The sequence below is a fragment of the Panthera leo genome, chromosome B4 (genome assembly GCF_018350215.1).
Source record: "Panthera leo isolate Ple1 chromosome B4, P.leo_Ple1_pat1.1, whole genome shotgun sequence".
Classification (NCBI taxonomy): Eukaryota; Metazoa; Chordata; class Mammalia; order Carnivora; family Felidae; genus Panthera; species Panthera leo.
The window spans coordinates 131,373,640-131,400,341 of NC_056685.1; the positions used below are offsets into that span (position 1 = coordinate 131,373,640).

Here is a 26,702-nt window from a genome sequence, read left to right on the forward strand (position 1 = left end):
TACGCTGAGTTTTTTTTTTTTCCTTTTTGTTCTTTTGAGTGGTTTTTTCCCCCATCTTTTTGTTGTTGTTGTTTTTTAAAAGAAAATACAGTGAAGACACTAGAAGGAGGAGAAAAGACAGATCAGGCGCATGTCTGCCTCTGGCCACCCATCCGCCAGACCACCTGCAGTTCCTGCGCCCTTGACCTGAGGCTTTGAACGGGACCCTCTTTGGGGCACACAGCGGGTGCTCCATTTTCACAGGAAGAACACAATCTCTCTCCCTCCTGTTCTCTTGCTGAGTGGCCACACATCTGCCCCACCCTGCCACGGAAGGACTGGTCCCTGGACCTGAGGTCCGACGAAGGTAAGCCCTGTTTTAGGTCCCAGCTCGATCTCTGGAACGAATTTCTGCAGAGCAAATCGTGCCCAGGGCGTCCTGGTGTGAGGCCAAGCTGGCGGAGCCCCCTGAAATGTACGTAGCCCCCGGGGAGCTGGGACCTTCCCCTCACCCCCAAAGAATCTCCACCTCCCCTTCCCCAAGCCAGGCCCCAGGGCAGAGGCCTGCTGTCCACCACCTGGAGACCACACATGGTCATAAACTCCCATCGAGGTTCACACTGGCCAGAGGGCTTGTGGAGGCCACCGAGCGCCTTCTATTCCAGCACATAGACTCCTAAGTACTCCTAAGTCCCTATTCTAGTGCCTTGTGTGAAAGAAGTGTTTAAAAACAGCCCGAGGGCTGGGACAGGCAGGACTAAAGCCCCAGGGGAGGTCAGGGTTTGGGTCGGGAGACTCTCTCTGCTAGAAACCAACTTTCCGGACAACTTTAGGGCAAAGAGGCGGGCAGGGGAGGCGGGGTGGGCAGACGGATGACCGGCCTAACGGCAAAGAGTTTTCTGGCAGAAGTTAGCTGGTGTGGGCCGGGCCTACTGAGAGCCTGAATCAAGTGGCTTCGAGGTTTTAAATTCTCTTGAGAGCTCTTGGTTTTAGGGGTCCCTGCCACTCCCCCCCCCCGGTACCCCACAACATAGACTCGTCTCCTCCTGGGGCCAGGGGCGTTTCTAGACCTGGCTGGGCTGCATGCACAGCAGATATGGACTCACCTAAGCAAATACTGGTCGGATGGCGGTTCCTCCTCACTTCCCGAGATGGTCAAATGGCACGCTTGTCTTTGGGAGGAGAGGCACAGCGGGGGGAGGACATCAGCTGCTAGTAATGGTAACCTGGCAAATCTCTTCCCGTTGTGGAGTTCCACGCACCCCCCGCCCCGGCCCCGGCCCCTGCCCCGGCCCCTGCCCCTGGAGCCAAGGGCAGGGCTGTGCGATCTCAACAACCTTAGGATGTAGCTGCTTTGTAGCCAAGAACACTGGCTAGAGAGGCAAGGCACCAGACTCCCAGCTCGTGGCGCACCGAGCCTCTCCCACGGCAGACAAAAGGACCAGAGCAGGTATCCTGCCCCACTCTGCCAAGACACCTTCCCTGGGCCACCGCGGACTGCCCCTTCCTAACCTTCCCAGTCCAAACATGGTCCCGAGTGAGGCCACCAGACGGGATCTGCCCATCTCTCACACCTGTGTTGACCCTGATCTGAGGGAGGCTTCCTGACGGCAGGGACCACGAGCCCCTGCTCTGTGAGCTCCCCGGCTGCCCACCCAGGCCGGGCCCCGGTAGTGAAGGCAGGATCCCAGCTCCACCACCTGCTGGGGCGACCTACTTCTCTGAGCCTCAGTCTACTTTGGTCAGTGGGGCTAAGCTGACCTCAGAGCGATTAAAGGAAGCCAAGTCCCTGCTCAACAAAAAGGGCTGCTCCAAGGTTATCGGAGCGGGGAGAACAGAAGCCCGAGCCCGGACTCCCTCCAGGCCAAGGCCCCGTGGCGCAGCGGTGAGGTGCAGGAGGACTGCAGAGAGGGCGGCTCACCTGTGAGGCTGAAATCCGGGAGACCTCTTGCCGCCCAGTGAGGTCGGAGGAGGAGACGTTGGCGGGCGCGCCCCTGTGTAGCCTCATGCTCACCTTCCTCTCTCGGTCGACTCGTGAGATCGCTCTGGGAGAAGTATTGCCTAGAGGGTGAGGCGGGGGGTAGCCACCCTCAGTGTCCGGGTCCCTGGGTGCCCCCGGCACCCCCCGGGTCCGGCCCGCCACACAAGGTCCCCGCTCACCGGCTTGCTGGATGCGGGAGGCTGGGGTGGAAGCCACAGGCTCGGCAGCAGGGCGGAGCCGGTTGGCGGTGGCCCCCGTGGGCGGGCCAGGGGGCAGGGCCCGGGTGGCAGACCCCCGGAGCTGCCCCATCCTCTCCTCGCGCTCGTGTTCTCGCCGCTCCCGGTCCACGTCCTCGGGGTTCCGGGCTGCGCCCTGTGGGGAGGAGATGAGACTTGGTCAGCCCCTGTGAGCTCAGGGTGCTCTGAGATCCGGCACTCGCGCAGGGCAGAGCACAGGGAAGGAGGCCAGGCGGGCACCTGGGGGAGACGCAGCTCAGAAACCCTCTGGTCCAACCTCCTCCCCGCCAGGCAGGAAGCCCGAGAAGCCTGGGAATGACCCGCGATCACACAGTACAGAGAAACGAAGCCACACGACCGCCCGGAAGGAGGAGGACAAGCTGGGTCTGACAAGCAGAGGGAGGTCACTCTGCCCTGGTCTCATGGGGCCGAAGCAGAGCCGAGAGGGCTAATGCCCCACAAAGACCAAGGGCACTCCTTGGCCCTCCCAACCTGGGCCCCTACTGTGTTCAGAAGCCCTTGGCCCCTCCAGGTTTCCAAACAGAGCAGAGCAGGTGTTCAGAGACCCAGAGAAGGAGTAACAGGCTAGCTAAAGGCAGGGCCAGCACTTGGACCAGGGCGCCAGCCAGGGGATCTTGTCAAAGGCTCTTCTTCCCCTGTCCCTGGACCTGGCAGTGACTTTTGGCAGGTGCTGTGGGGGAGGCCCAGGGACTCACACAGATGCTGCCGGCCCTGGGACAAGACAAGAGCTCAGGGGGAGCTCGAGAAAGAACGGGCTAGATGCCCCATAGAAGAAATAGAGGCCCAACAGGCAGGCTGGGGCAGAAGGGGGAACATGAGCCCCCAGGGCCTGCCCTCCAGCTGCTGCCCCCGCCCAGTGCAGGAGGAAAGGAGAAAGGCCCAGAGAAAAGGAGCCCGGCGTGGGAGCGGCACCCGGCCGCGTTACCTAGTTGGTCCTGGGGTCGTCCACAGGGAAGGGCAGGGGGCTGGCAGGAGGGGGGCCGCATCTGTGGAGAAGAGAGCTGCAGGCTGAGTGGGGGGGCCTGGTCACAGGCCACGGGGTGCAGGCTCCTGCAACCCTGTGTCTCTCCCAGGGAAATGGCCGAGAAGGCCCTGCTGTCCTTGGGAAATGACGGCTGGGGATGGCCGTGGCCTTGAAGCAACTCCAAGAGGTAGGGACTAGGGATCAGAATGATCCCTGAATCCTAGTGAGGAACTGAGGCCCAAGGAGTCCTCATGACCTACGTGGGGTCACAGCTCAGGGTAGAGCCGGGATTTGAATCCAGGCCTCTGCCACCCGGCTCTGCTCTGCGCTCTGCACCCCAGAGGACTTTGTAGGACATTTTAGGGATGCGCATGCCCAGCCCTCCCGCCCACAGGCCTGTGCAGGCAGGCCTGGAACCACCAGGGTTCAACCTCCTGACTCCCAGTCTCCACCCCCTCTCCACTCCCGGGCTCCTGCCCACTCAGTGACAAGCTGGCTGAGAGCAACTCAGCCGGAACGAGAGCAAGCCTGTGAGAAGAGCCGCAGCACCGCTCAGGAAACCTCCTGAGGGCAGGCCAGGGATGTGTTCATCCCCTGCCTGGGGGAACTGAGGCTGATGAAGTCAAGTGGTCCCTTCAGAGGGGCACAGCCTTGGGGCGACCGACTGAGCAGAGGGCTGGAGACCCTGCCCTTTGTGACCCCAGCAGTCTCGGGTCAAGGCCAGGCCCGAAGCAGGAGGAGCTATTCTCCACGTTTCCACCTAACCAGTGATGCCTCAAGAAATGCACACCGGGGAGGTTTCTTGGCTTTTATTTGCCCACAGAAAACACAAAAGGTCAACATCAAAGTCACACAAGCATCCAGCCCTGTCGTGTGGACCCCTGTCCTTGGCTATATGGAGTATCCTCCTGGCCTGCTGGTTGGACCTTGGAACACAGCGGCTCTGTGTGCTGAGAGCAGTGTCCCAGGCTCCACGTATCCAGGGATTCCGGGGCCCTGATGCTGAACGGGGTGGCCACTTCAGGGAGAGAAGCTCTCAGTCAAGGGTAAGATCCTTCCCGTGGCCCTCTGTGCCCAGCACGGTGTCCAGTCTGCAGGTAGGTGCTGGTAACGGCACCGGGGGGCCTGGCCTTGAGGTGAAGGCATGGAAGGTCCCCGTCACAGGTCTGCAGATGCTTCGGCCAAAGGGCAGGTGAAGACGGTCGAGCTCACCATGGTGACGGGGTCAAAGGCGCCCGCTGATCCAGCCCAGGCCGAGTCAGAGATCGGTGCGGAATAAGGCCGCCGGCACCTCTGCTCAGCTTCCGACTCGAGAGCTTGCCTCAAAGGGGACCCCAGGAAGGGCTCAGAGTGGCAGCAGTGAGCGGGGAGGGCGCTCTTGGCCTGGCTTGACGTGAGATGCTGCCAGCCGGATGCTCCCACGAGAGGTTCTGTGAGGAGCCATCTAGAGTAGAGCTTTCTGTGATGACGGGAAGGTTCACGTCTACCTCGCTGGCTATGGTAGCCACTAACCAGCCGCTTGTGGCTCCTGAGGGCTTGAAATGTAGCAAATGCAACCGAGGGACTACATTTTCAGCTTTAGTTTTAATTAATTAAAAACCAGCCACACGGAGCCAGGGGCTACCATATGGCATGGCCCAAGCCTAGACAACGTAAAACCCGTTCTTGGAGCTACACGGAGAGGAAGGGCCAAGCCCATCCCCGAACCAGACCCAGGAATGACTTTCCACAAAGATGAGTGAGTGCCCAGCGTCCAGATGCCTTGAGCAACGCCCTCCGGCGAGAAGAGCTGGCCCCCGGCCACACTCCCGGCTGCAAGCTCTGGGTTGTACGGTGCCCCACTGCCCATCTCCCACCCCTACCCCTCGGGTCCCCTGGCCCGTGAGACCGCCGTTCTCTGCCCGACCTCTGTCGAACTCCTCAGGGAACGGTACCAGGCCACTGCCTGAGACCCAGAGAGAAGAGGGGCGCGAGAGCCAGTGCCGACCCCAGCGTCCAAGAGAATAAGGCCTCGCGTCCTGAGCGTCTGGCAGAGCGAGCCGAGGGGATCCGCCACGAAAGGACAGGCACACCAGGATGGAGCGCGGTACAGGTGGGGGGCGTTTAATGAGTTCGGGTTCGATACAGAGGCCACCGTCAGGGTCTTGCTGAAGCCGCTCCCGGAGCCCGTTCCCACCAGGCCCTCCGGGGCGGTGAACATCATCCCTCCTTCAGGCTCTGTTCGTCAGGCAGCTGCTGATTCATCCCCAAGAAGCTCCCGGCAGGGCCTTCTCCACCACCCCCTCTCCACCGCACCCCACCACGCCAAGGGACACCTCCTCAGGCCTGGCCCCGATGGGCTCAGACACACCTGGTGACGTCAGAACTGGGGCCCTGGAGTCCAGACCACGGGCCAGTAGTTTTGGGGGGGCAGCTCCTCCACCTCCTCCACGGGCCTATCTGGAGGGCCCTGGGTGCCCAGGGGCGCCGGGCACCTGGAAGGGACAGAGAGCACAGCAGAGGCTCAGCCTCTTGTGCTTGCCCAGCCAAGCGGTAAATCTTGGAAAGGCCAGGCCTCAGAGGGTCCTTACCAGTAAGAGGGTGGGTACGCGGGCCCGGCACAGGGACAGGGGCGGGGGCAGGGCAGTGCAATAGCTTCGCTGTCACGGGGCTGAGCCTGGCTCGAGGAAGCCCCCTTTTCCAGAAGAGATGTGAAACAAGACACACAATTTCACAGATTCCGGAGCTCCGGGGCATGGCTGGCGCACGCTTCTCCCCACCCTACCCCCAAGACCCTTAAGAGAGGGAGACAGAGCAACCGCCTAGCAACACCCAGGGTCCCATGACCAGGAAGAAAGAAACCACAATGAATGGGTCCAGGCTGGCCAGAGGGGCCACGGTGAAGGCAGCCGCCTGGGACGTGCAGAACAAGAGCAGGGTGGTGTAGGCGACAATGAGGACAGCGGGGGGGCCCGCCAGCGCCACCCACGCCCCACCGAGAGCGCCCAGGAGGGACTCGAGGCCCAGCCAGGTCCTCTTGGGTCTGGTGGGAGGTGGAGCCCTGCCCGGGCCCTGCTGACCGCAGCGGCACGTGCTGTCAGCACAGATGAGGCCGGAGCGGGGGGGCCGCGGGGACTCCAGGACCCCAGCGAGGTCGCTTGCGCTGTCCAGCTCATAGCTCCCGTTTTTCGGGAGCCCCGCCCGCCACTGGGTCACTTTGGCCTCGTGAGTCAGGGCCTTCCCCGTCCAGTCCCCCAAGCCCGCCTTGGCCTCCACGTGACTCACGAATTTGAGCATGTTCCAGTCGAAGACGTAGTCGTAGGAGAAGCCCTGCCTGTGGAAGAGGTTGCGGAAGAGCTGGCGCAGGTAGGAGTAGTCGGGCTTGTCGTCGAACCGCAGCGAGCGGCAGAAGTTGAGGTATGTTGAGAACTCGGCTGGCGGGGGTCACAAGGCACAGAAAAGGTGAGGCCCGGGCTCCCGGGCGGCCCAGCAGCCTGTGTCGTCCCACCCACCCACCGTCCCCACAAATACTTTCAACCTAAGGTGGGGGGGGGGGGGGGGGCGACACACAAGATGGCGCCAGAGCAGAACTCTGGGCGTCCGGGTGGCACTAAGACCTGTCCCTGCCCGCGGGCAGAGCCTCCGAAGACTCGATGAGAACTGAGGAGGCGTGTGTTAGGGGCGAGCGTCCCCCCGCGGTGAGGAGGCCCCACAAGGCCTTAGGTCACCGCTCTACCTGCTCCTGCCGACCATTCTGGGAGCCTTGCAGATAGCAGATCAAGAGCTGTCAAGCCCAACGGACAGCCAAGAGCCCAATCAATGGGAACTCCCAACGTGCGCTAAGCCACAGGGGGAAACCTTCCATCTCCTCCTGCCCACAGCAGGGGTGGGGAGAGCCCCTCGTGAGAGAACAGAAAACAGAACGTACACTGGGCTCTGCCCCCGGTTCCTGGCACAGAATTCCTAAGACCCTGGGAAGCCCTAAACGCTGAGAGCACTAGGAGAATCTTTTGTTCCGGATGAGGCGACTCTGGGCGGGCTCCCGGCGGCTCCTGGATGGATGGGAGCTGGTCACCAGGAAGACCAAGCCACGATTAGAAAGCTTAGAATTTTCACGCCCCATCTCCCCAAACACTTCTCTAGAGGGGAGGGGGCTGGAAATGGAGTCAGTGACTGTTTATGCCTACGTGAGAAAGCCTCCGTAAAAACCCCAACAGTGTGGGGTCTGGGCAGCTTCCAGGTGAACGCATCCACCTACAGGAGGGTGACACACGTTGACTCCCTGGGGACAGAAGCCCCTGTGCTCGGGCCCCTCCCACACCTCGTCCTACGAACCCCTTCCTCTGGCTGTTCGTCCACACCCTTCGGCACAGCCTTTAATAAAGTGGTAGACGAGGTAAGTTTCCCGGGCTCCTACGAGCCGCCCTAGCAGATTAATCCCAGCCGAAGAGCAGGGCGTGGGAACCTCAGACACACGGCGCAGGTGGCAACCTGGACTTGTCAGTGGCATCTGAGGTGGGAGGAGGAGGACAGCCCGTGGGATCAAGCCCTGAACCTCCAGGCGGACGGCGGCCGAACGGAGCTGCACTAGAGGACACCCAGCTGGTGTCGCACAGAACGGCTCGAGGGGCGGGTAACACCCCCCACGTTTGGGGAGAAGCGTCAGTAGGGACATGTTCTATGCGGGTAGCAAAGGAGGCTCCCGGGGTAAGGCCGAACTAGCTTTTCCTAACACGCAGCCCTTGCGAGAAGAGGCCGGAGAGGAGGCCCGAGCAGCGACAGGGCGCATGCGATTAACGGTTCTGGCGCGGGGGGGGGCGGGGGGGGTGGGCAGCAGCGGTCCGGTGTGGGCTGCGTGGCCTTGTCTTCCCCTCCGAGAGGCCTTCGGGGGTCCCCAGGCTGGCCGCCTCCCCACCTGGGCTACTCACAGGGGTAGCCTTTGCAGAGGACCTCGATGGGCGTCGACATCTTCTTCTCGCTGATGCGCTCGTACTTCTGGCGCTTGGTGGCCGCTTTGAGGCCCTGCCAGGGCAGGGAGCCCAGGTTGAAGTACATGAGCACGTAGCCCAGACTCTCCAGGTCGTCTCGACGGCTTTGCTCTGCATGGAATCGAGGACGGGGTGAGGGGCAGGGTCCGCCCGGGCCGGGATCCCCTCCTCCAGGACACCCTCCTCAACGGGGGGGGCACCGCCCCTGCACCCCCTCACGCTCACTTGCTGCAACCCCAACACAAACAGGTGCGGGTTATTAACGCTTCTGCAGAAAAGGGCAGTTTGGGGGCGCATCTGGCTTCGGCTCGGGCCATGATCTCGCGGTTCATGGTCTGAGCTCTCTGCTGTTGGCACGCAGCCTGCTTCAGATCCTTTGTCTCCCTCCCTCTCTCTGTCCCTCCCCAACTCACACACACTCCCCCCCCCCAACCCAAATAAACATTAAAAGAAGAAAAAGGAAAGAAAAGGGCAGTTTCTCCAGCTCAGGTACTTCTTCAATCAGTAACTATATATAACGGGTACCCTGGTACCTCCCCGCCAGCCCACTCTGCGGGCAGGGCACGAGCGTGGCATCACCCAGGGCTGAGGTCAAATCCAGCTTTCATACCAAGCCGCACAGCCTAAAGCAACCTGTGCTGCACCTGTGAGCCCGCGTTCCCCACACTGTAAAAGGGGACCATCCCCACCCGTTCTCCAAGGCCGCCGTGGGGATGAAAAAGGCACGTTCAGGCGCTCGCTACGCCACAGTTCTTCTTAAGGGGAAGATCTGAGTTTGGGGCAAAAATTGGGGGAACTGGGTGCCTGGGTGGCTCAGTTGGTTAAGCGTCCAACTCTTATTTCAGCTCAGGTCATGATCCCGCAGTCTGTGAGTTCGAGCCCTGCATCTGGCTCTGCGCTGATGGCACGGAGCCTAGTTGGGATTCAATCTCTCTCTCAAAATAAATAAACTGAAAAAAAGGCCGGGTGGGGGTGGGGGGGGGGATGGTGGTGAGGGGTAAATCCAGGCCACAGAAAGCCAGGGTCCCGGCCAGCAGCCCATGGGTGCACACTGCTCTCGGGCCTCGGACACTCACCGATGCCCAGATGGGTGTTGATGGAGGCATAGCGGGCAGTGCCAGTCAAGTTCTTGTTTTCCCGGTAGGGGATGTGCTGGTGGGTGCGGGCATCCCGGTATTTCTTGGCCAGGCCAAAGTCGATGATGTACACCAGGTTGCCCTTCTTCCCCAACCCCATGAGGAAGTTGTCGGGCTTGACGTCGCGGTGTATGAAGTTCTTGGAGTGGATGTACTCGATGCGGCTGATCTGGGGAGGGGACAGCAAATCATTCAGCAAGCGGTCCACGGAAGGGCCTTCGCCAAGCACTCTGCGCCAGGCCCTGGATTGGGGGCGGAGGACTGGGGTGGCAGGGACGGAAAACACATCCATGGTCCCTGCCCCGGGTAGGGGAGAAAGATCTGTCTGCAACTATGTAAGACGATTTCCAGGGGCAAGTCAGAGAAGGCTTCCTGGAGGAAGTGATACAGAAATTCTGAAAGAGGAGTTCACCGAGGTTGTTGTGAGATGGGGAAAGAGAGCAAGATAGGAAATGAAACCTGGAAAGGCATCTGGGCCCCCATGGAAGCCTTTGCTGCCGGAAGCCAGAGTCAGAGAAGCATTTCGAAGGGTGTTCTGGCAACCAAATTACGGGGGAAGGGGGGAGAGGGAGAAAAGCCAATGAAGCCTCGACAATGGTGACAGAGATGGAGTCTAAAAGACAGGATTTGTCCCCCAGCTTGCAAAGGACACCCAAGTCAGGCAGACACAGACTCTTCTCTTCCTTTAAACATCAGGTCAGAAAAGTAAGTTGACTTATACGCGTACGATACACCCTCTGGCTAGTCAGTCCCCTTTCTGGACCTCAGGCTTCTGAAAATCCACAGCTTCGCTTGGCACGGCTGAGTATTTCCTAAGCCTTTATTGAGTGTCACATCCCGTGAGAACCTGACGACTCTCCTCTGCACACACACGTTTAGACCAAAATTGCAGGTGCCTGCAGACTTTCTGTAGGTCAGCCGCAGACCCTGACCCCTGCCTAATAAGAGGTCTGCGTATCATTCCGGGTCCAACATTGTATGCTTTTGAGGCACCTGGCTGGCTTACTCAGCAGAGTGTGCGACTCTTGATCTCAGCGTCGTGAGTTTGAGCCCCACGTTGGGCACAGAGCTAATGTAAATATAAAATAAGAGTCCAAAATTCTGTGCTTTTATATTTTTAAAGAGTTTTCCGCCCCTGAGTTTAACAGGGCGTCAGGACCCAAGGAGAGCTCATCAGGAGGCATCTGCTCTGGTCCAGGCACCGTGTGGAGTCCCATTTGACCCCACAACGAACAACCCAGCAAAGGGGAGACTCTCATCTGAGACGACTGAGGCTCCGAGAGGCTTAGCGGTCTCCTACAGTCACCACAGCGGGGCGGGACCCAGGTCTGTATGCTCACTAGTTTTAGAATCACCGGAGAGCAGGTCCTACCCCAAGAGCCCAACCCAGGATTTCTGGAGTGGGACCGGGAATCTGCATTTAACCCCTTCCTCCATTCTATAGCCAATGGTCAAGGACCTCTGGTCCCGGTCCAGGAAGCAAGCCTGTCCTATGGCCCTGTCACTGCCTCCCGCTGTGGCAGCCTCCAGAGGCAGCAGGCAGAGCTGGCACCCTGTGCCCAGTGGCACGGTGGGGACGCAGCGGTTGGGAGGGCAGCTGCAAGCCCAGCAGAGCCCACAGTCCCTGGCTTGGGAGGGGAGGTGGGGGCTCACCATCTGGTCGGCCAGGAGCAGCACCGTCTTGAGGCTGAACTTGCGGGAGCAGAAGTTGAAGAGGTCCTCCAGGCTGGGCCCCAGCAGCTCCATGACCATCACGTTGTAGTCACCTTCGGCTCCGCACCACTTGATGGACGGGATTCCCACTGAGGGCCAGAGTGGGGGGGGGGGGGGGGGGCGTCAGGGTAGGCCCTCCTGTGAACGCGTGCGCATATTCATGCACAGTTCCTCACGCTCCGCCCCCAGGCCCCTACAGCTCTCACCTCCCCCCTGCATCATCTTGTAGAACTTGCTCTCGATGTGCAGCTGCGGGTGCTTCGTTTTCACACACTCTAGCTTGATGGCAACTTCTTCACCAGAGGCGATGTTGGCACCTGCCAGGGGCGGGGGAGGAGCACAAGGGACCTGGGTCACGCTGGGCCAGGCAGGTGGCCCCGGGCCAGGGCTAACTCGTGTTTGCCCCGGAGCAGTTCAGCACCCCTTGGGGGAGGCCGGAATGGTGGCAAAGGGCCCGGCGCCGCATCCAAGGGAAGTGGAGGGGCTGCGGGCACAGGGCAGGAACCAGCCCAGCTTAGGCGACTGCAGAGAGCAAGAAGGGCAGCACGTGTGAGGGGAGGGATGGGAAGAACTACAGACATGTCACAGAGCCACAGGCCGGCGCAGCGGGAAGGCCAGATGTAAAGGGAGACGTGTCACGTAAAAGGAATTTTATCCTGGTGAATGGGAGCCACTGAGCCGGAGAGGAGTGAGGTCAGTGGGATGTCAGTGTGGGAAGGAGAGAAGGGGGCAGGGCAAGGCTCTGTCTCAACAAAGACCCACATCCACATTGTGCCTTGCCTCAGTTTCCCCAGCTCCAATACTGAGTGGACTGAGCTAGAGGTCTGGGGGCTAGACTTGAGAGATGGGCCGGCTATAACCGTAGCTGCAACCACTGAAACAGTGTAGTCTTAACACACAAACAGAGCAGAAAGTCCAGAGGAGAACACTACCACGAGAAGAATTTAGGGTGAGGGAAGGTCTGAGTCTCAAGTCAGGGGAAAGGACGAGGCTCTGTAATAAGGGTCCTTGGAACAGCTGGCTGCATAGTTCACATCACACACCAGGAGAAAGCCCCAGTGAAGCAAAAGTGTGTAGAAAAAGAAAAAGGTGAGGGGTATAGGTGAGCATAGCCACTTGGCCCCCCCCCCCTTGTTTTCAAGTTTATTTTGAGAGGGGAGGAACGAGAGAATCCCAAGCAGGCTCCTGGCTGTCAGCGTAGAGCCTGAGGTGGGGCTTGAACTCACAAATCATGAGATCACCGTCTGAACTGAAATCAAGAGCCAGATGCTCAAGTGACTGAGCCACCAGGGCGCCCCGGCCTTTTTTTTTTTTTTTTAAATTTTTTAAAAACATTTTAATTTATTTTTGAGAGATAGAGACAGAGCGTGAGCAGGGGAGGGGTAGAGACAGAGGGAAACACAGAATCCGAAGCAGGCTCCAGGCTCTGAGCTATCAGCACAGAGCCCACGTGGGGCTGGAACCCACAAACCATGAGATCATGACCTGAGCCAAAGTCGGACGCTTAACCAACTGAGCCACCCAGGCGCCCCCCCCATTTTTTTAATTTTTTTTTTTTTAACGTTTATTTATTTTTGAGACAGAGAGAGACAGAGCATGAACGGGGGAGGGTCAGAGAGAGAGAGGGAGACACAGAATCTGAAACAGGCTCCAGGCTCTGAGCTGTCAGCACAGAGCCCGACGCGGGGCTTGAACTCACGAACTGCGAGATCATGACCTGAGCCGAAGTCGGATGCTTAACCGACTGAGCCACCCAGGCGCCCCATCCCCATTTTTTTTTTAAAGTAATCTCTATACCCAATGCGGGGCTTGAACTCACGACCCTGAGATCGAGAGCTGTATGCTCTACCGACTCAACCAGCCAGGCACCCAAGCATAGCCACTTTGAAAACCAGGTTGACATTTCTTTATCTAGTAAAGCTGAACACACACAAACCCTCGCCCAAGCAAGCCCACTCCTGAGTGTGTGCCCTCCAGAAACATGGGAGCCCCCAGGAGGACAAGAATGTGCACACCACCAAACCAGCCACAGGTCCAACCTCAGAACGGCCAAGTCAGGACGCAGTCTCAGAGCGAGGGATGCCGCAGGGCTGTGCAGAGGAAAGGTTGGCGGGCGGCTCCCGGCATCTTCGCACTCAGTACAAGGCAGCAAGGGGCGGCACCATTCACAGGAACCCAACGTGAACACAACCCAGTGCCCAGCACCGAACCCGTGGACACACTGAATGCATCTCTCCACGCGGTGGGATGTTAACCCGCCCAAAAGGGGACGAAGGACGGACTCACGCTGCAACACTAATGAACCTTACAAACACGCTATGTGAAGAAGCCAGACGCAAAAGCGTAAATATTGCATGATTCCGTTATCGGAAATGTCCAGAATAGGTCCATCTGCGGAGACAGGAAGTAGATTGGTGCCTGCCAGGGGTCGGGGGAGGGGGAAAGAGGGAGTACCTACTTAATGGGTACAGGGTTTTCTTTTGGGGTGATGAAAATGTTTCGGGACTAGGTAGGAATGGTGGTTGCAGGACGACACCGGGAACGTCCCGCAGGCCACTTAACTGTGTACTTTAAAAACGGTTAATTTTGTTATGTGCATTTCACCTCAACTGAAGAGAAAAAAGAGGAAGACAGAACAAGGCAGGCACAGTTCAAAACGTGCAGTGCTGAGCAGTGTCAGGGCTAGGGATACAAACGTGATAAAACTCTTTCGCAAGAGGGAACGATCTCAATCGTCAGTGGTTCGCTCTGTGAGGGGAAAGCAGAGGAGGGGATACAGTGGGGTGCCAGGGGCCTGCAAGATGACAGGCGCGTCCTCCCCCGAGGGGAAGGGTGCCCAACACCATGCATATCTGTTGTACGTATTCCTTTGTGCCTACTCGACACTTAATAAAAAGAAAACATCGAGGGGCGCCTGGCGGGCTCAGTCAGTGGAGCATGTGACTCTTGATCTCGGGGTTGTAAGTTCAAGCCCCACTTCGGGTGTAGAGATTACTTAAAAACAAAAAAAAAAAATCTTAAAAAGTTAAAAAAAAAAGAAAAGAAAACAATGAGACGTTAGAGGAATAGAAGAGAGAACTGCCTTCTAACTTTGGGGTAGGCAAGCCTTTTAATCCCTGATTTAAAATCCGAAGGCCATTAAAAAAAAAGGGGGGGGGCTCTGTCCCATCCAGAAAGGGAATCCCTTCTCTGTGGCAAAAACACCAGCAACAAAGTCCTAAGAAATACATACTTGCAACTCTTCGCAGCGGCAAAGAGCTGGTGGCCCTACTACGTTAACGAGCTCCTACGTATCAGTAGGAAAAAGACTCAAGGCTCAAAGGAAATAGTGTAAAGAATCTGAACACACACTTGGAGAGGAGGAAATCATTCATATAAAAATGGCGTACTCTCATGAAAAGATGCTCAGCCCCCTTATAAGAGAAACGCACGTGGTCCTGAAAAAGCACTCCCACCTCTGACTGGTGGCAATGCCACAACAGTAAGACGCGGGTGCTGTCCCGGCAGAGCTGTGGGGCGGTGGGCACTGTGCCCCAGGCGCGTCCCCGCTCCCGCTTCGGGACTGCACGCCACACCCTGGCGAGCGCAAAAGAGGCCCGGGACGAGGCTGTCCGTGGTGAGCTGTTTCCAACAACAAAACGTGGACACAGCCCAGATGGCCATCATTCTGGCGACGGGTTAAAGAAAGAAGGGCCCACCAAGAACCCAGAATACAATGGAAAAAGAATGAGGAAGCTCTCTCTGTGCCCAAGCCGACAGATCTCAAAGATACAGGAAGTGAAAAAGCAAAGTGCAGAGTAGTATGTATTCTCTGCTCTTTCCAGTTTGAAAACAAACAAACAAAGAAAGGTGGGGAAATCGTCCCGATCTGTGTTTGGTTGTATCTACGTAAGAAAACACTGCAAAGAAGCGTGAGAAACCAGTAAGGACCCGGGAGGGCTACAGGGCTCCGCCGACCCCTAGCCCCGGAAGGGTGAAGGGACACCACACTGGATACCAGGTTCCTCGTGGTCACTTTTTCCCAACACCTGTGTTGGAACAGAATTCACACACTTCCAATCACTTCCGAAATATACAATGCAGTGGTTTTTTAGCATATTCACAAGTTCACCCCAAACACCAGTACCCCTCAGTACTCGCTCCGCATCTCCCCCAAACCCCAGCTCTGGGCAAAACCACTCATCTCCTTTGTGTCTATGGATGTGCCTATTCTGGACGTTTCGTGTAAGTGAAATCACACGACGTGCGATCTTTTGTGACTGGCTTCTTTCACGTAGCATGCTTTTGTGTTTTGGTTTTGGGTTTTGTGTCGTTTCATTTTTGAACCACGTAAAATGAAACTAAAATGAAAAAGAACACAGAGGACCAAATCCAGGGAGCCACGGGGGAAAAAGTACTTTGCAAACTGTAAAGCGCTTCTGGCATAGCAACAGTCATCGCCGGGGAGAGCCACACACGTGTCTCGGGGACAGTAAGGTCGTGGCACGGGAGAGGGTGTTTTGAGTGCCTGGCACGCAGTAAGTGCTCAACAAAAGTTGGGTTTGGTAAGTACCGGCCCCTGGGCTTCAGAGGTGAGCCCACAGAGGTCCTAACCACGCGCAGGCCAGTGGGAGGAAAGGCCGCGAGGGCTCCCGATGCATGAGCGGGACTGTGCCAGAGGGAGGTCACAGCACCTGCGAAGGCCAGACGGGAGTGGGGTGCAGCGAACTCTGAGTCGTTTGGTGCAGCCAGAGCTGGAGGTAGCTGAAGAAGACACGGGAAGAGGTGAGCAAGGGAGAGATCAGAAGGGTCTCAAATGCCAGGCTAAGATCCCGGCCATGAGCCTGAGACTCTGCAGGCCGGGTATGAATGCCTTACTACAGGCTTTCTCGGCCTTCCCACTGGCACCCGAGGCCCAGCAGTTCTTTGCTGTGGGGACCGTCCTGTGCTTTGCTGTGCCGTCAGCAGCATCTCTGACCTCCACCCACCAGCTGCCAGCAGTACCCTCCTCTTCCCTGAGTTGAAACGATCAAAAATGTCCCCAGATCTTGCCAAATGTCTCCTGTGGGACACATAAATCTGTACTCCCCACCCCCCCCGGCCTCGTTCGGACCCACCGCCATATTAGAAAGGACTGGAAGGGCATGTGAGGGGCGAGGGAGCCCCAGAAGGAGCCGCTCCAACTAACTGTCCAGGCAAGAGCTGACTGTGGTCCCAGCCAGGCAGGAGGCAGAGACCTTGACACTTTGGAAGTGGGGCCTCTTATGATTCAGCAGATGTGTGCAGGGGGGAGAGGGGGAGAGGGGAAGGAGCCCTTTCTTCCTTTGAACTCTCCTGCAGTCCCGCAAGGACTGTTTGTATCTCTCCTTGACAGCCACAGAAACTAAAACACCAAAGGTCAAAGACTAAATGCCACGCTCGCTTCCCCAGGACACGGACCTCGCTCCTAGGCCAAGGCTTCGTGTCCCTGCAGAATGCTGGAAAGCCACCACAGCTGCCTGCCCCCAGAGGCTCCCACCACCACAAGGCCCCTTTTGCTGCCTCTGGGTTCTATCAGGAAGCTGCAAGCCTTGTCTCTGAGCTCCCTTCGTTCTGCCACTGAGGCTCAGTAAGGTGACGTAACTGGCCCGAGGTCATAGGTCTAGCTGGGGGCAGAGCCAGGATTTAAATGTTAGTCCCCAAAGACTCTTTTTTCTTCTCTACTCCAACTGTCTAGCAGCTCAGTCGTTCAATCGACAGACACATACACAGTGAGCCCTGGACCACTGAGGCAGCCCTGCCCTGGATGAACACCGCTCACCTTCTGTGGGGGCAATGGAGGAGAATTCTAAGTGAAGAGTGCCAGAGCAGGGGTGGTGGAGGTGACCCAGCAGTTGGATACAGTGGCCCTGTTGGGGGATGGGCCAGTCTGGAAAACAAACTTGGGACGCGGAGAAGGGCTTGGAGCCGGCCCGCCCTAGGATCTGGGGCCTGGGGAAGTCCTGGGTGGGGAGAGGGGGTGACCAACCTCACGTGGGGGCTCATTCTCCCCAGCACAGACTCACGTATATAATCAGGGACCTGGCTGGACTGGAAGTGCAGAAGAAAGCACCCCAACAACCACCTGTTGGGGAGCACCGTCCCCTCGCCATTGAGAACCGAGGAGCAGAGACTAAGAGGCACAGGGAGGTCTCAAGGGCGCACAGCCAGTGGTGGTAGAGTGGACACAGTCTCGGCCACTTCTGGACCCCGTGTAGCTGACCTGAGGCCCTGACAAAGCTGGTCCCACTCTCCTGGTTGTCCCCTTATGATACTTGGAGGCGGGACCGGAAGAGAAGCTGCAGGCCTCGAAGCCATATCCACAAAGCACTCGCCTTCGGGTGATCCTGGAAAGCAGGGCCCGGAGGCCGCACCCAACCCCACCTGCAGAGGCCATCTGGAGTCAGGCCCTGGCACAGGCACCAGCGACAAGAATGCAGCCAGAGCTCTGAACAAAGGGAGCCAGCGAGGCCAGCCGGGGAGGCCCTACAATCGCCACTGTCCCCACACTAGCAGGAGCCCAGGAATGAGCAGGACGCGGCGTCATGCCAGGACCCCCTCGGCCTGAGCACCCAGCAAAAGCTGGACAGGGCAGCTGCTCAGGGCAGAACGGGCTCCCCACCTCCACTCAGGCCGAAGGGGACCCAAACCCTTTGGACAGTAGCAAATCCCAAAAAAGACGGAGGGCTGGGGGGGGGGGGGGGGGGGCAACATAAAAGCACTACCGCTGGGCCGACACGTGCGGGCGTTGTGCACACTCTGATCTCGTGACTTCTCACCACCCTGCGGGCCTCATGACCCCGTTTTACTGACAGGGGAGCCAAGGCTGGCAGAGGTCATCACCTGTTCAAGGGCATACGAGAAGCACCCTGGTAGAGTTTACATCAGGGCCTGTCCAAAGAGAAGCAAAGCTGGGTCTGGTTTTTAAAATAAACTAGATAAACAGGAAGTCCTGCCCCCAGGGAGGTCCCACCACATGGACCAGGGACACTAGCTTTCTGAAATGACCTTGGCCTGCCTCTCCCCATTCTGTTCCTTCTGCAAAGAGAAGGCCCTGGATTGGATGCTTCCTAGAAGCAGATGTGCACATGTGCCAAAAACTACTCCCCGTGCCTTTTGCTCTTGGTCAGCCAGGACTCAACATCACACAAACTTCCCGTATGGGGACACTGAGGCACAGAGCAGCCACACGACTTTCCTGCAGCTGCACAAAGCCAGGTCTGGAACTCGGGTCTGTCTGACGTCTTCCCCTCATGTTCTGTCACACCCTCTCGCTCATGTGGGGTATAAAGACTGCCTTTTCTAGTGTTCAAGAGAAACCCTGGGTGGCCAATTTGATGGTACTGCACCTGCTTCTTGATGTGTGCGGAATGGACAGCACGGCTCTAGAGGCTGCTGCTGTGCGGGGCGACCACATTCAACTAGGACCCTGCCCAGAACCAACTACGTGCTCAGAGAACGTCCCCTCCCTGTCCCCTCCGATGGGGGAGGCAGCAGCTCACCAAGAAGGAGTCCGTACCCCAAGAGGGCAGAGACCCAGACCACTGGGTGAGAGAAACCCCCTCCTCCCCAAGTTCAGAACCAATGAGCACAGCACACTGCCTTGATGCTTTTCTCTGCCCGGGACAGAAATTATTTACCTTGCTTTTCCAAGGAAGAAAAGAGGGACAGGAATGAGGATAAACCCCAGGGGCTGGCCACCCTGCTCTAACAACTCCCATTCAAGGTTACCCACACAGTATCTCCCCTCCAGACCCTTTTCTGCCAGGTCAGGGAACGGGGTGAGCGATTCGTTTCAAATGACAACACGGGAACAAACTCAGACGTTCAACAGGAAGCACATCCGGAGAGAAAGATCCAGAACGCTATGGCCAGACCCCTACCCCCCACCCTCACCCAGAGGTTACTGGGAGAGCCTGCGTCATTGTCATTCCGAAGCCCGCCTGGGCTGAATTCCAGGGGGCCCCCCAAGCAGAGGGAGGGGGCCCAGGCCTCCTCTGCCTATTAGCATCCTTCTCCCAGGAGGCAAGAAACAGGGGTGCTACCCCAGCCTGGCCTTTCCCACGCCCAGCTGGAGACCCAGGTCACCTGCAGCTGGAAACCAGAGCTAAAAATACCCTCTTCTGCCCAGCCTGCAGCAGGTGGGCACCCCACCCCACCCTGACTGCGTGAGGAGCCCCCTGGCCTGCCTCCCCCACAACCTGCTGCTTCCCTCCTTACCTGGGATGGCCCTGGGGACAAAATGGCCCAAACATGCCACGGGAGGCCTGAAGCCAAGTTCTGGCTTCAGAGCCTGAAGACCTGCCACATTCCCTCCTGCTTGTCCCCGGCGCTGTCCCCAGGGCCCCAAAACCACTAGGCCGGAACCAGAGACACTTACCCAGGTAGATGTCTCCAAAGGACCCACTCCCGATCTTCCGTCCCAGGCGGTACTTGTTCCCCACACGCAGCTCCATGACTCACTCTCGCTGCAGAGGGAAGCAGAGACACACGGGTCAGGGAAGCGGGGAGCCGGGAAGGGAGCCTAGGCCGCTGGACCCCACCACATCCCCCACCAAAGGCCAGGGAAAGACCCAAGGAACTCGGGAGACCAACATTCTCCCTCCCACTGTACAGGAAGAGATTTGGCCTGGCTTTGCCCGAGGGCATCCAGGTGCCAGGTGGCCTGATGGCCTCCACATGTGAGCAATAGCGGAGGCGGGCTGAGAACACATGTCAGGGTGGCCGGGCAGAAGGCGGAATTGGAGATAAGGCCCGGGAGGAAAGAGCCAAGCAAGCATCTCCCCGGGGGACACTCATCTGGGGACCCTCCAATAAGAGCCTCTCAGGTGCGGGCCAGTCACAAAGGGCCAAGACCCTGAAAGGAAAATCAAAGACAAAGGGAGTGATGGGGGGGCACAGGAGCTGCTCGTTCTGGGGGTGCTACCATGGCAACCACCGGCAAGTTCCAACCTCCAGGGACGGAAGGACAAGGTGAACCCTAACCCCGGCCCCCACCCCTAACCTTCTCTGCTTCTAGTGCCAGGAACTGGACACGAGGCCTCCACGGCCTGGCCTGGTCTTTCCAGAGGCCAGAACTTGCCAGTGTGCGGCGTGCCCTGCTGGAGAGGGGCCTCCTCCCCAACCCAGGGGGCAGCCAGGAAAGGGGGCCGCCAGAACACCCAGTCACCTCCCTCTCCCACAACACCAAGCACCTCACACAGGTCTCGCTGCACGTATTTTTGGGGATGGACAGTTTGGGGTTGGCTTCCTTCAAGACTAGAAGGAGGGTCTCCCCAGAGGGCCCCACAGAGCAACTGAGGCAACCAAAGCCAGGTTTTTAGCCACTGGCCTCTGGGGTGGGAGGAGAGGTCTGAGGGAAGGATGCTGATGTGAGTAGCTCCCCTCCTTCCTGTGCCCCATCCTGTGCCCAAGCCCATGAGACATCAGGGGCCACCCTGGTGGGGATCCCTGTGCCCTCCAGGATCCTGGCCTGCAGAAGAAGAAACTCAAAGGCCAGGAGATGGTTTCTACAGTTAGGGGAGAGGGGATGGTGAACTATCAAATGGGGAGAAAGACGGGGGATCCCTAATGTCTCAGAGTGTTCATGTGCGGGGGGGGTCTCCCTTTGCAGACAGGGAACTAGGGAGGCCACATCACCTGCCCCACACTCCACAGCAGCAACTTGGTGGCAGTCTCCTCACCTCGGACCCAGACAGGGTTCCCGCTGCCCCACCTGACACAATCAGGACTGATTTCCTGCCAGGCCTGGGAAGCAAAGCAGGAAGACAGAAAAGCAGCTGTATGTACCAGGCACAGCAGCCCTGCCTCTTTCCTATGCCAAACGCTATCCCCAAAGCCAGACCCACCTGGGAGGGGAGATGGGCGAGATCTAGTTCACAGATGGCCAGGCTGGAGCTCTCTGGCCCCGCAGAGGCCAGAAGCCGACAGCTCCTGCCCAGGACACACATCCAGCCCTGGCACCTCACTCCCAGGGAGCCGCCACTGGCCCTTCCCCCGGTGGCCACAAGGAAGTAGCCTCCACCCCATGCCAGCCAAACTCTGGGCTCTCAACCAAGGGCCTCTGCCCACACGCCTGGCCAGTCCCGGCTGAGGTGCCGCGGCTGCCAGCGGAACACTCTCCCACATTTGCAGAAAACTCACATTTCACATACACACCGACCTGTGTGTACCCACCAAAGGAAGAAAGAAAAGCAGACGCACACCGTGAGCCGCACAGAGGGGGAGGGGACGGGGGGGGGGGGGGTCACGGGTGTGTACATACATGAACACTGCTCCCCCAGTCCGTTTTCCCCCAACGCCAATTCAGAGACCACACATGGCAGCCAGGAAAGCCGCAGGTTAGGAGAGAAACATAAATATACCCGCATCCTATATTACATAAATACCCACGCCAGGTTATATAAATACCCGCGCCCTCCGTCTGGGTGTCTTACATAAATTACATAAATACACTGCACATGACCCCCCAGCCCCTCCCCACTCACCAGGCTATGGGCAGAGAAGGGAAGAAGAGAGGGTGCAAACGACAGCCCTGCAGGAAACCACGGCTGGGCGCTAGCCACCCAGACCCGGGGTGGGGGGCAGGGCCCCAGAGAGAGCCTAGACTGTCCCAGCACTGTCCCCTAAAAAGCCGCCCGGAGGAAAGGAGAAAGGATAGAGTCAGGAAAAGGAGAAGCTTTCCAGTTCTTTGCCGATTCTCCCATGGTGGGGGGGGTGGGGGGTGGAAAAAACGAAGTGAAAAAGAAAAAAAAAAAAAAAAAAGCAGACGCAAATCCGGAGTTTCAGCGGGTTAAAAAAAAATTACACAAACTACCAAGCAGCAGAGCACATGGACAGTTTTCTTACTCTCTGATACCCCCTCACCCCCAGCCAGAGCCCTTATCACTGGACCATTAAAATAAAAATTGGAGGGACGCTCTAGACAGTAAGGCAAAGGAGCCCCCAAACAGGCATTCGCTGGGCGTAACTTCAGACACTCTGGATCCCCGTCTCCCCAGATCCTTCTCCCTGAGGAAGGCTGTGCCCAGGAAGGTTGTGCTGAGAACACAAGCAAGAGAACTAAGGGAAAAGTTGGGGAGGGGGCTCACCCCACTTTGAGTTTGGGCGTGAAGAGGAGCTTGGGAATCCTCTCTCTAGAGAGACCCGGACAAAACATAGTTTGTGTCCACGGAGACTCGCAAAACACGGATTTCTCCCAGCAGAAACGGGAGAATGCGATCTGATAAATAACCCCCACCCCTTTCTTTCTCTCCACAAAGGAAAACAGAATCTGTGGCTGAGTGACCACACACCCCATCACCTCAGGGCCCCCAGGCGCCCCCCGAGCACCCCCATCCGACACACGGGAGCAGCCTTGCTGACCCCCAGGTCCGGGGCCCCGAGCCGGAGAGAAGGGGGGAGGCGCTGCTGATTGTCCAGCGAAACACACAGAAGCCCAGGGTTTGGCCGAGAAGCCCGAATCAACAGTATCAACAGTCTAGGGTGGCCCCAGCACCCTAGTCCCGGACCTCCCCCTCCCCCCCGCAGCGTCCCCCCAATCCCAGCCCGGGGTGGCCTCTCGGCCGGCTGGGGCCTTGAAGGGTCCAGCTGGGGGAGGGGGAGGCGGGCCAGACTGGGGGGGCCTCCCCCGGTTAAGCCTGCAAAATAATAGTCACCCTCCTCCTCCTCGTCCCCAGCCGCGCCTTTGTCCTCGCCGGGCCGAGCGGGCGGCGCCCGGGCTGCCCCCCCCTCCCCGTACCCGAGTGCGAACGCGCGTGTGTCCGCCCTCCCCTCCCCTCCCTTTCGCGCAAAAACAAAGAGGCGGAGGGAGCCCCGTTTCCCCCCGGGTTTGCGCCCCTCCGCGGGCCCGCGGCCCCCCAATATTTACCCCGCCGGGAAGGCGCCGGTACCGGGCCGCTGCTCTGGGGGCTGCCGCGGGCGGGGGCGGCCCGCCGGGGCGGATGCCGGAGGATTCGCGGAGCCGCCCGGCGCGCCAGCCTCTCCCGGCCCAGCCGCCGCCGCCGCCGCCGCCGCCGCGCTCCGCTCCGCTCGGCCCCGGCCGGGCTCTGGCTCTAGGTTCTCGCCGCCGCCGCCGCCGCCGCCGCCACCTCCCTCCTCCGGGCCCTCCTGCCCGCCCGCCCCCGCCGCCGGCTCGCGCGCTCCCGGCCGGCGCGCGCCCGCCGGCTCCCATTGAGCCCCGGGCCCGACCGCTGATGTCATCCCCGGCCCGCCGCCGCCGCCCCGGAGGATTTAAAGGGCCCGCGCCCTCGGCTCCCGGGGACGCTGGTGGGGGGAGGGGGGGCGCGGCAGGGAAACACAGTCCCCCAGCCTGGCGAGGAGCGCGTTGCGGGAAGGCGGTCTTACGTGTGGGGCCGGGGAACACACACAGACACCGACACCCTGATCCAGTCTGGGGCACAGGTGGAAAACGCTGGGTGGGGGTGGGGAGGAGGCGGGCGCACGAAAAGCTGGGGTTTTCTAGACCCAGAGCCTCCTTTTCCACCTGCTCGGTTCTCTCTCCTCTCAAACCAGAGGAGAATGTTTCGGGGGCTCTGAGGACTGCAGAGGACACAGTCCAGGTTAATTCAGGGGTCAATGATTTGACAGGACAGCAAGAGATAGGGATGTTGACAAAAGACCCAGGGAGGTAGCCAGGGCTCGGCTATCCTCACCACCACCACCACCACCCACGGGAAGATCAAAGGCAAAGACCTTTTCCGTCTCCCTCCCTGCTTTTCCAGCAGCTCAAACTGTGATGGGTACAAAACAGATCCCCAAACCCTAATCCTGGTCTCACTGGTTTCATGAGGAACCCCACACACTGCCACGGAGCTAACACTTGAGTCAGGGGCGCCAGTGGTGCAAGGTTAGCTAAGGCACCTCCCAACTCTGGGCTTGGGGTTCCATATCTGCAAATCAGGAAGAAGACCCTGCTCCCCAGGTCACTGGGAGAATTAATTAAGGCTTCTCACCAGCTTCCAGGGTAGCCAATGAAAGGTTCTAGGGCAAAGTTATTAAGACGATATTGACACTGCGCCGTGCACAGCTCCAAATTATGACACACATCCATTCACACGCACAACTGTGATTGCGGACACACAAAATGCCAGAGTGCACTGTATCCAATCCCGGAAGCATGGTTCCCGGGAAGAGTCACTTCTATAATAACTGCATCTTCCCTCGAGCCTGAGGGACTTAGTCACACACTGTCCAAACTGGTGGGAGCCCTGCAGACCAGGCTCTTCTCTAGCACACAGCAGGAAATGGGACCCAGAGAGGGGAGGGGTTTGCTCAGGACCACACAGCACAGCCAAAGAGATAGCTCTGTTCTCCCGATGTCCCTGGAAGACTGAGTCTATCATGAGGTCATTTCCAAGAGCAGGAAAGTGACAACAAACCTTCTCCCAGGGGAGATCAGCAGTCAGCTGGGGACCTGACCTCAGCGCACCCTTTGCCAGAGCAGGGGGTCACCGGGGAAGGTGGTGGGCTTTGCTGGACCTGCACGGTGTTTCTTTGTTATTTATACTGTTTTGTTCATTGATAACCAGTATTGTAAATAGGCCGATTTCATGTTACAGATCCGTATTCCCTATTTCTCTTGAAGCCCTGGGAAAACGGGCCACTCTGGGTCCAAACTCACACCGGGCTGTGACCACACTCAGCTGGCCGAGGCAGCAGCCCCCCATCTCGTTTCCTTACGTGAGTCTGTTGTATCCATTTTTACGACTTCCTTCATCCCCTAGAAGTCCCCAAGTGTGACCCTGTCCTAGAGGCCAGCCACCACCCTGTGATACATACCAATGCCCTTTGTCATCTGTTCTCATCTCAATCTCGCCAACCCTGAATCCAGAGGCTCTGTTTCCAGTGTCCAAGGATGCCAGCCCTCCATGGGGCTGCGTGTTCTCCTAAAGTGACACAAGGTGCCCAGGCCTGGGGCCCCAGGCAGAGGACCCTTGGAAGTACTGAGCAAGGGTGGAATGCACCCCTGTGTCACCGCCCACCCCTCCGACCTGGGCTCTGCTTCCCAATTATGGCCTCCCTCTCCAGGAAGGGACTGGTCCGGCTTTAGCATCCACGGAGCACCTGGCCCTGGGGGAGGTGGTTAACCTCTCAGACAACAACAGATTAAATCCTACTCTATTCTTTCCCTGAGTTTACACAGCACAGAGCACGGAGCCCGCATCTGAGGCTCTTAACAGTGCTTGCCTAAGGGCACGCATTAACCACAAAGTCCCAGTTTCCCTGTCCAATCTTGTCACACCCCCACCCCCCACGGAAGGATCCTGGTCAGTTTCCTGGCCACCCAGTCTTAAGATCTACTTGTCCCCTAAGGCCTGCTCCAAGGCTTTCTCCTGCTGTCTCCACCCACCGCCCACACCCAGACTCTGATTACCTATGTGTGGGCCCCAGTTCTCCTCTTTCCTAAACTCCTAGAAGACTAGCCCCCCAGGGTCCTTCTAAAGAGCTTTGCAGCTCAGCTCTAAGGAGAAACTGAGATGTGACACAAAACTGAGTGGAGGAATGGAGGCAGTTCCAAGGGGGGGAGAAAGCTTACGGAGTTCTAGCAGCCTCTGGGCCTGACTTCTGTCTTCATACTAGGTTCTCAATGATTCCTCCTGGGACGTAACACCCAAGGTGCGGCCCGCTTGAGTTCACCCCAGTCCGCTCCCTGCACACCCACTCACTCACCCAGAAGATGCAATCAACCTTGAACAATAGGTCCCAGCTCACATGGGCCCCACCCTGGAGTTTGGCTGCTCTGCACCGGGGTCGGGAGGAGAGACTCCCCAGCACTCTCCCAATCTGACCCTACTGTTTCCTTGGCACCCTGGAACACCTGGCTGGGGATCTCAAGGAATGCCCTGGAACTGCCAGACCACAAAACAATATTGCAGAAGAAACCAGAGATGGGGGGGAAGTTTTCAGTCCTCCCAAAGGGATCTGTAATCTGAGTCTTGACTGTGGGCACCCTGGGGTTTACTAAACATCAGGGAAGGTCCTTCAAATGGCCCTATGCAATCTGTGCCGAGGCCTTAGCCCTGGCTGTTCCTGCTGCCTGGGATGCTTTTCCCTCAGACACCCACATGGCTCATTCCCTCACCTCCCTGAGGTCTTGGCTTTCACCCCCTTCACAGAGAGATCTTCCAGTCCTAACTGAAGATCCTGACCTCACTAGGGCACTGCTTCCCCCTTTCTCCGCTTCATTTTTTCCTGGCACTTATCTCTCTATAATATATTCTCTATGTATCATTTCTCTAACATATTCTCTATATAACATATCTCTCTATAACGTATTCTACATGATACTTACTTGAATTTTTTTTTTTTTTTTTTTTTTGGTCTGAGTCTCCTTCTAGAATAAAAGCTACATGAAGGCAGGGCATTATTGCTATTTTGGGGACACGACTGGTCACCAGTATCAAGAATAGTGTCTCTTGGGGCGTCTGGGTGGCTCAATCGGTTAAGCGGCCGACTTCGGCTCAGGTCATGATCTCACGGTCCGTGAGTTCAAGCCCCGCGTCGGGCTCTGTGCTGACAGCTCGGAGCCTGGAGCCTGTTTCAGATTCTGTGTCTCCCTCTCTCTGACCCTCCCCCGTTCATGCTCTGTCTCTCTCTGTCTCAAAAATAAATAAACGTTAAAAAAAAAAAATTAAAAAAAAAGAATAGTGTCTCTGGCGGGGCGCCTGGGTGGCTCAGTCGGTTAAGCGGCCGACTTCAGCTCAGGTC

General features: G+C 58.2%; 1 protein-coding gene across 7 annotated transcripts; it reads right to left on the minus strand.

Annotated features, from left to right (window-relative positions):
- Nucleotides 1–59: 59 nt before the first annotated feature.
- LOC122225126 (casein kinase I) lies at nt 60–23,358 on the minus strand. 7 transcript variants are annotated; one of them, XM_042947800.1, is made up of 12 exons: nt 22,864–22,960; nt 19,375–19,462; nt 11,204–11,314; nt 10,938–11,086; nt 9,225–9,453; nt 8,089–8,259; nt 6,446–6,594; nt 3,143–3,203; nt 2,140–2,332; nt 1,901–2,040; nt 1,086–1,151; nt 60–99 (listed from the first exon to the last, which is right to left on the minus strand). In XM_042947800.1, exons 2-11 carry the CDS (start codon nt 19,448–19,450, stop codon nt 1,135–1,137), a joined length of 1,296 nt encoding a protein of 431 aa, XP_042803734.1. In that variant the 5' UTR covers nt 19,451–19,462; nt 22,864–22,960; the 3' UTR covers nt 60–99; nt 1,086–1,134. The 7 variants fall into 7 exon arrangements, with proteins under 7 accessions (XP_042803734.1, XP_042803737.1, XP_042803738.1 ...); XM_042947803.1 differs by lacking the exon at nt 3,143–3,203 and having other exon boundaries at nt 22,864–22,958; XM_042947804.1 differs by lacking the exons at nt 60–99; nt 1,086–1,151; nt 1,901–2,040; nt 2,140–2,332; nt 3,143–3,203 and adding exons at nt 3,976–5,655; nt 5,752–5,855.
- Between the last annotated feature and the right edge of the window lie 3,344 nt (nt 23,359–26,702).

Coding starts and splice junctions, on each gene's coding strand:
- LOC122225126 (XM_042947798.1), bottom strand. CDS start 19,450: ATGGAGCTGCGTGTGGGGAACAAGTACCGCCTGGGACGGAAGATCGGG. Junction 8,260..9,224: donor CAACACCCATCTGGGCATCG/GTGAGTGTCCGA, acceptor GATTCCATGCAG/AGCAAAGCCGTCGAGACGAC. Junction 6,595..8,088: donor CCTCTGCAAAGGCTACCCCT/GTGAGTAGCCCA, acceptor GACCCCCGCCAG/CCGAGTTCTCAACATACCTC.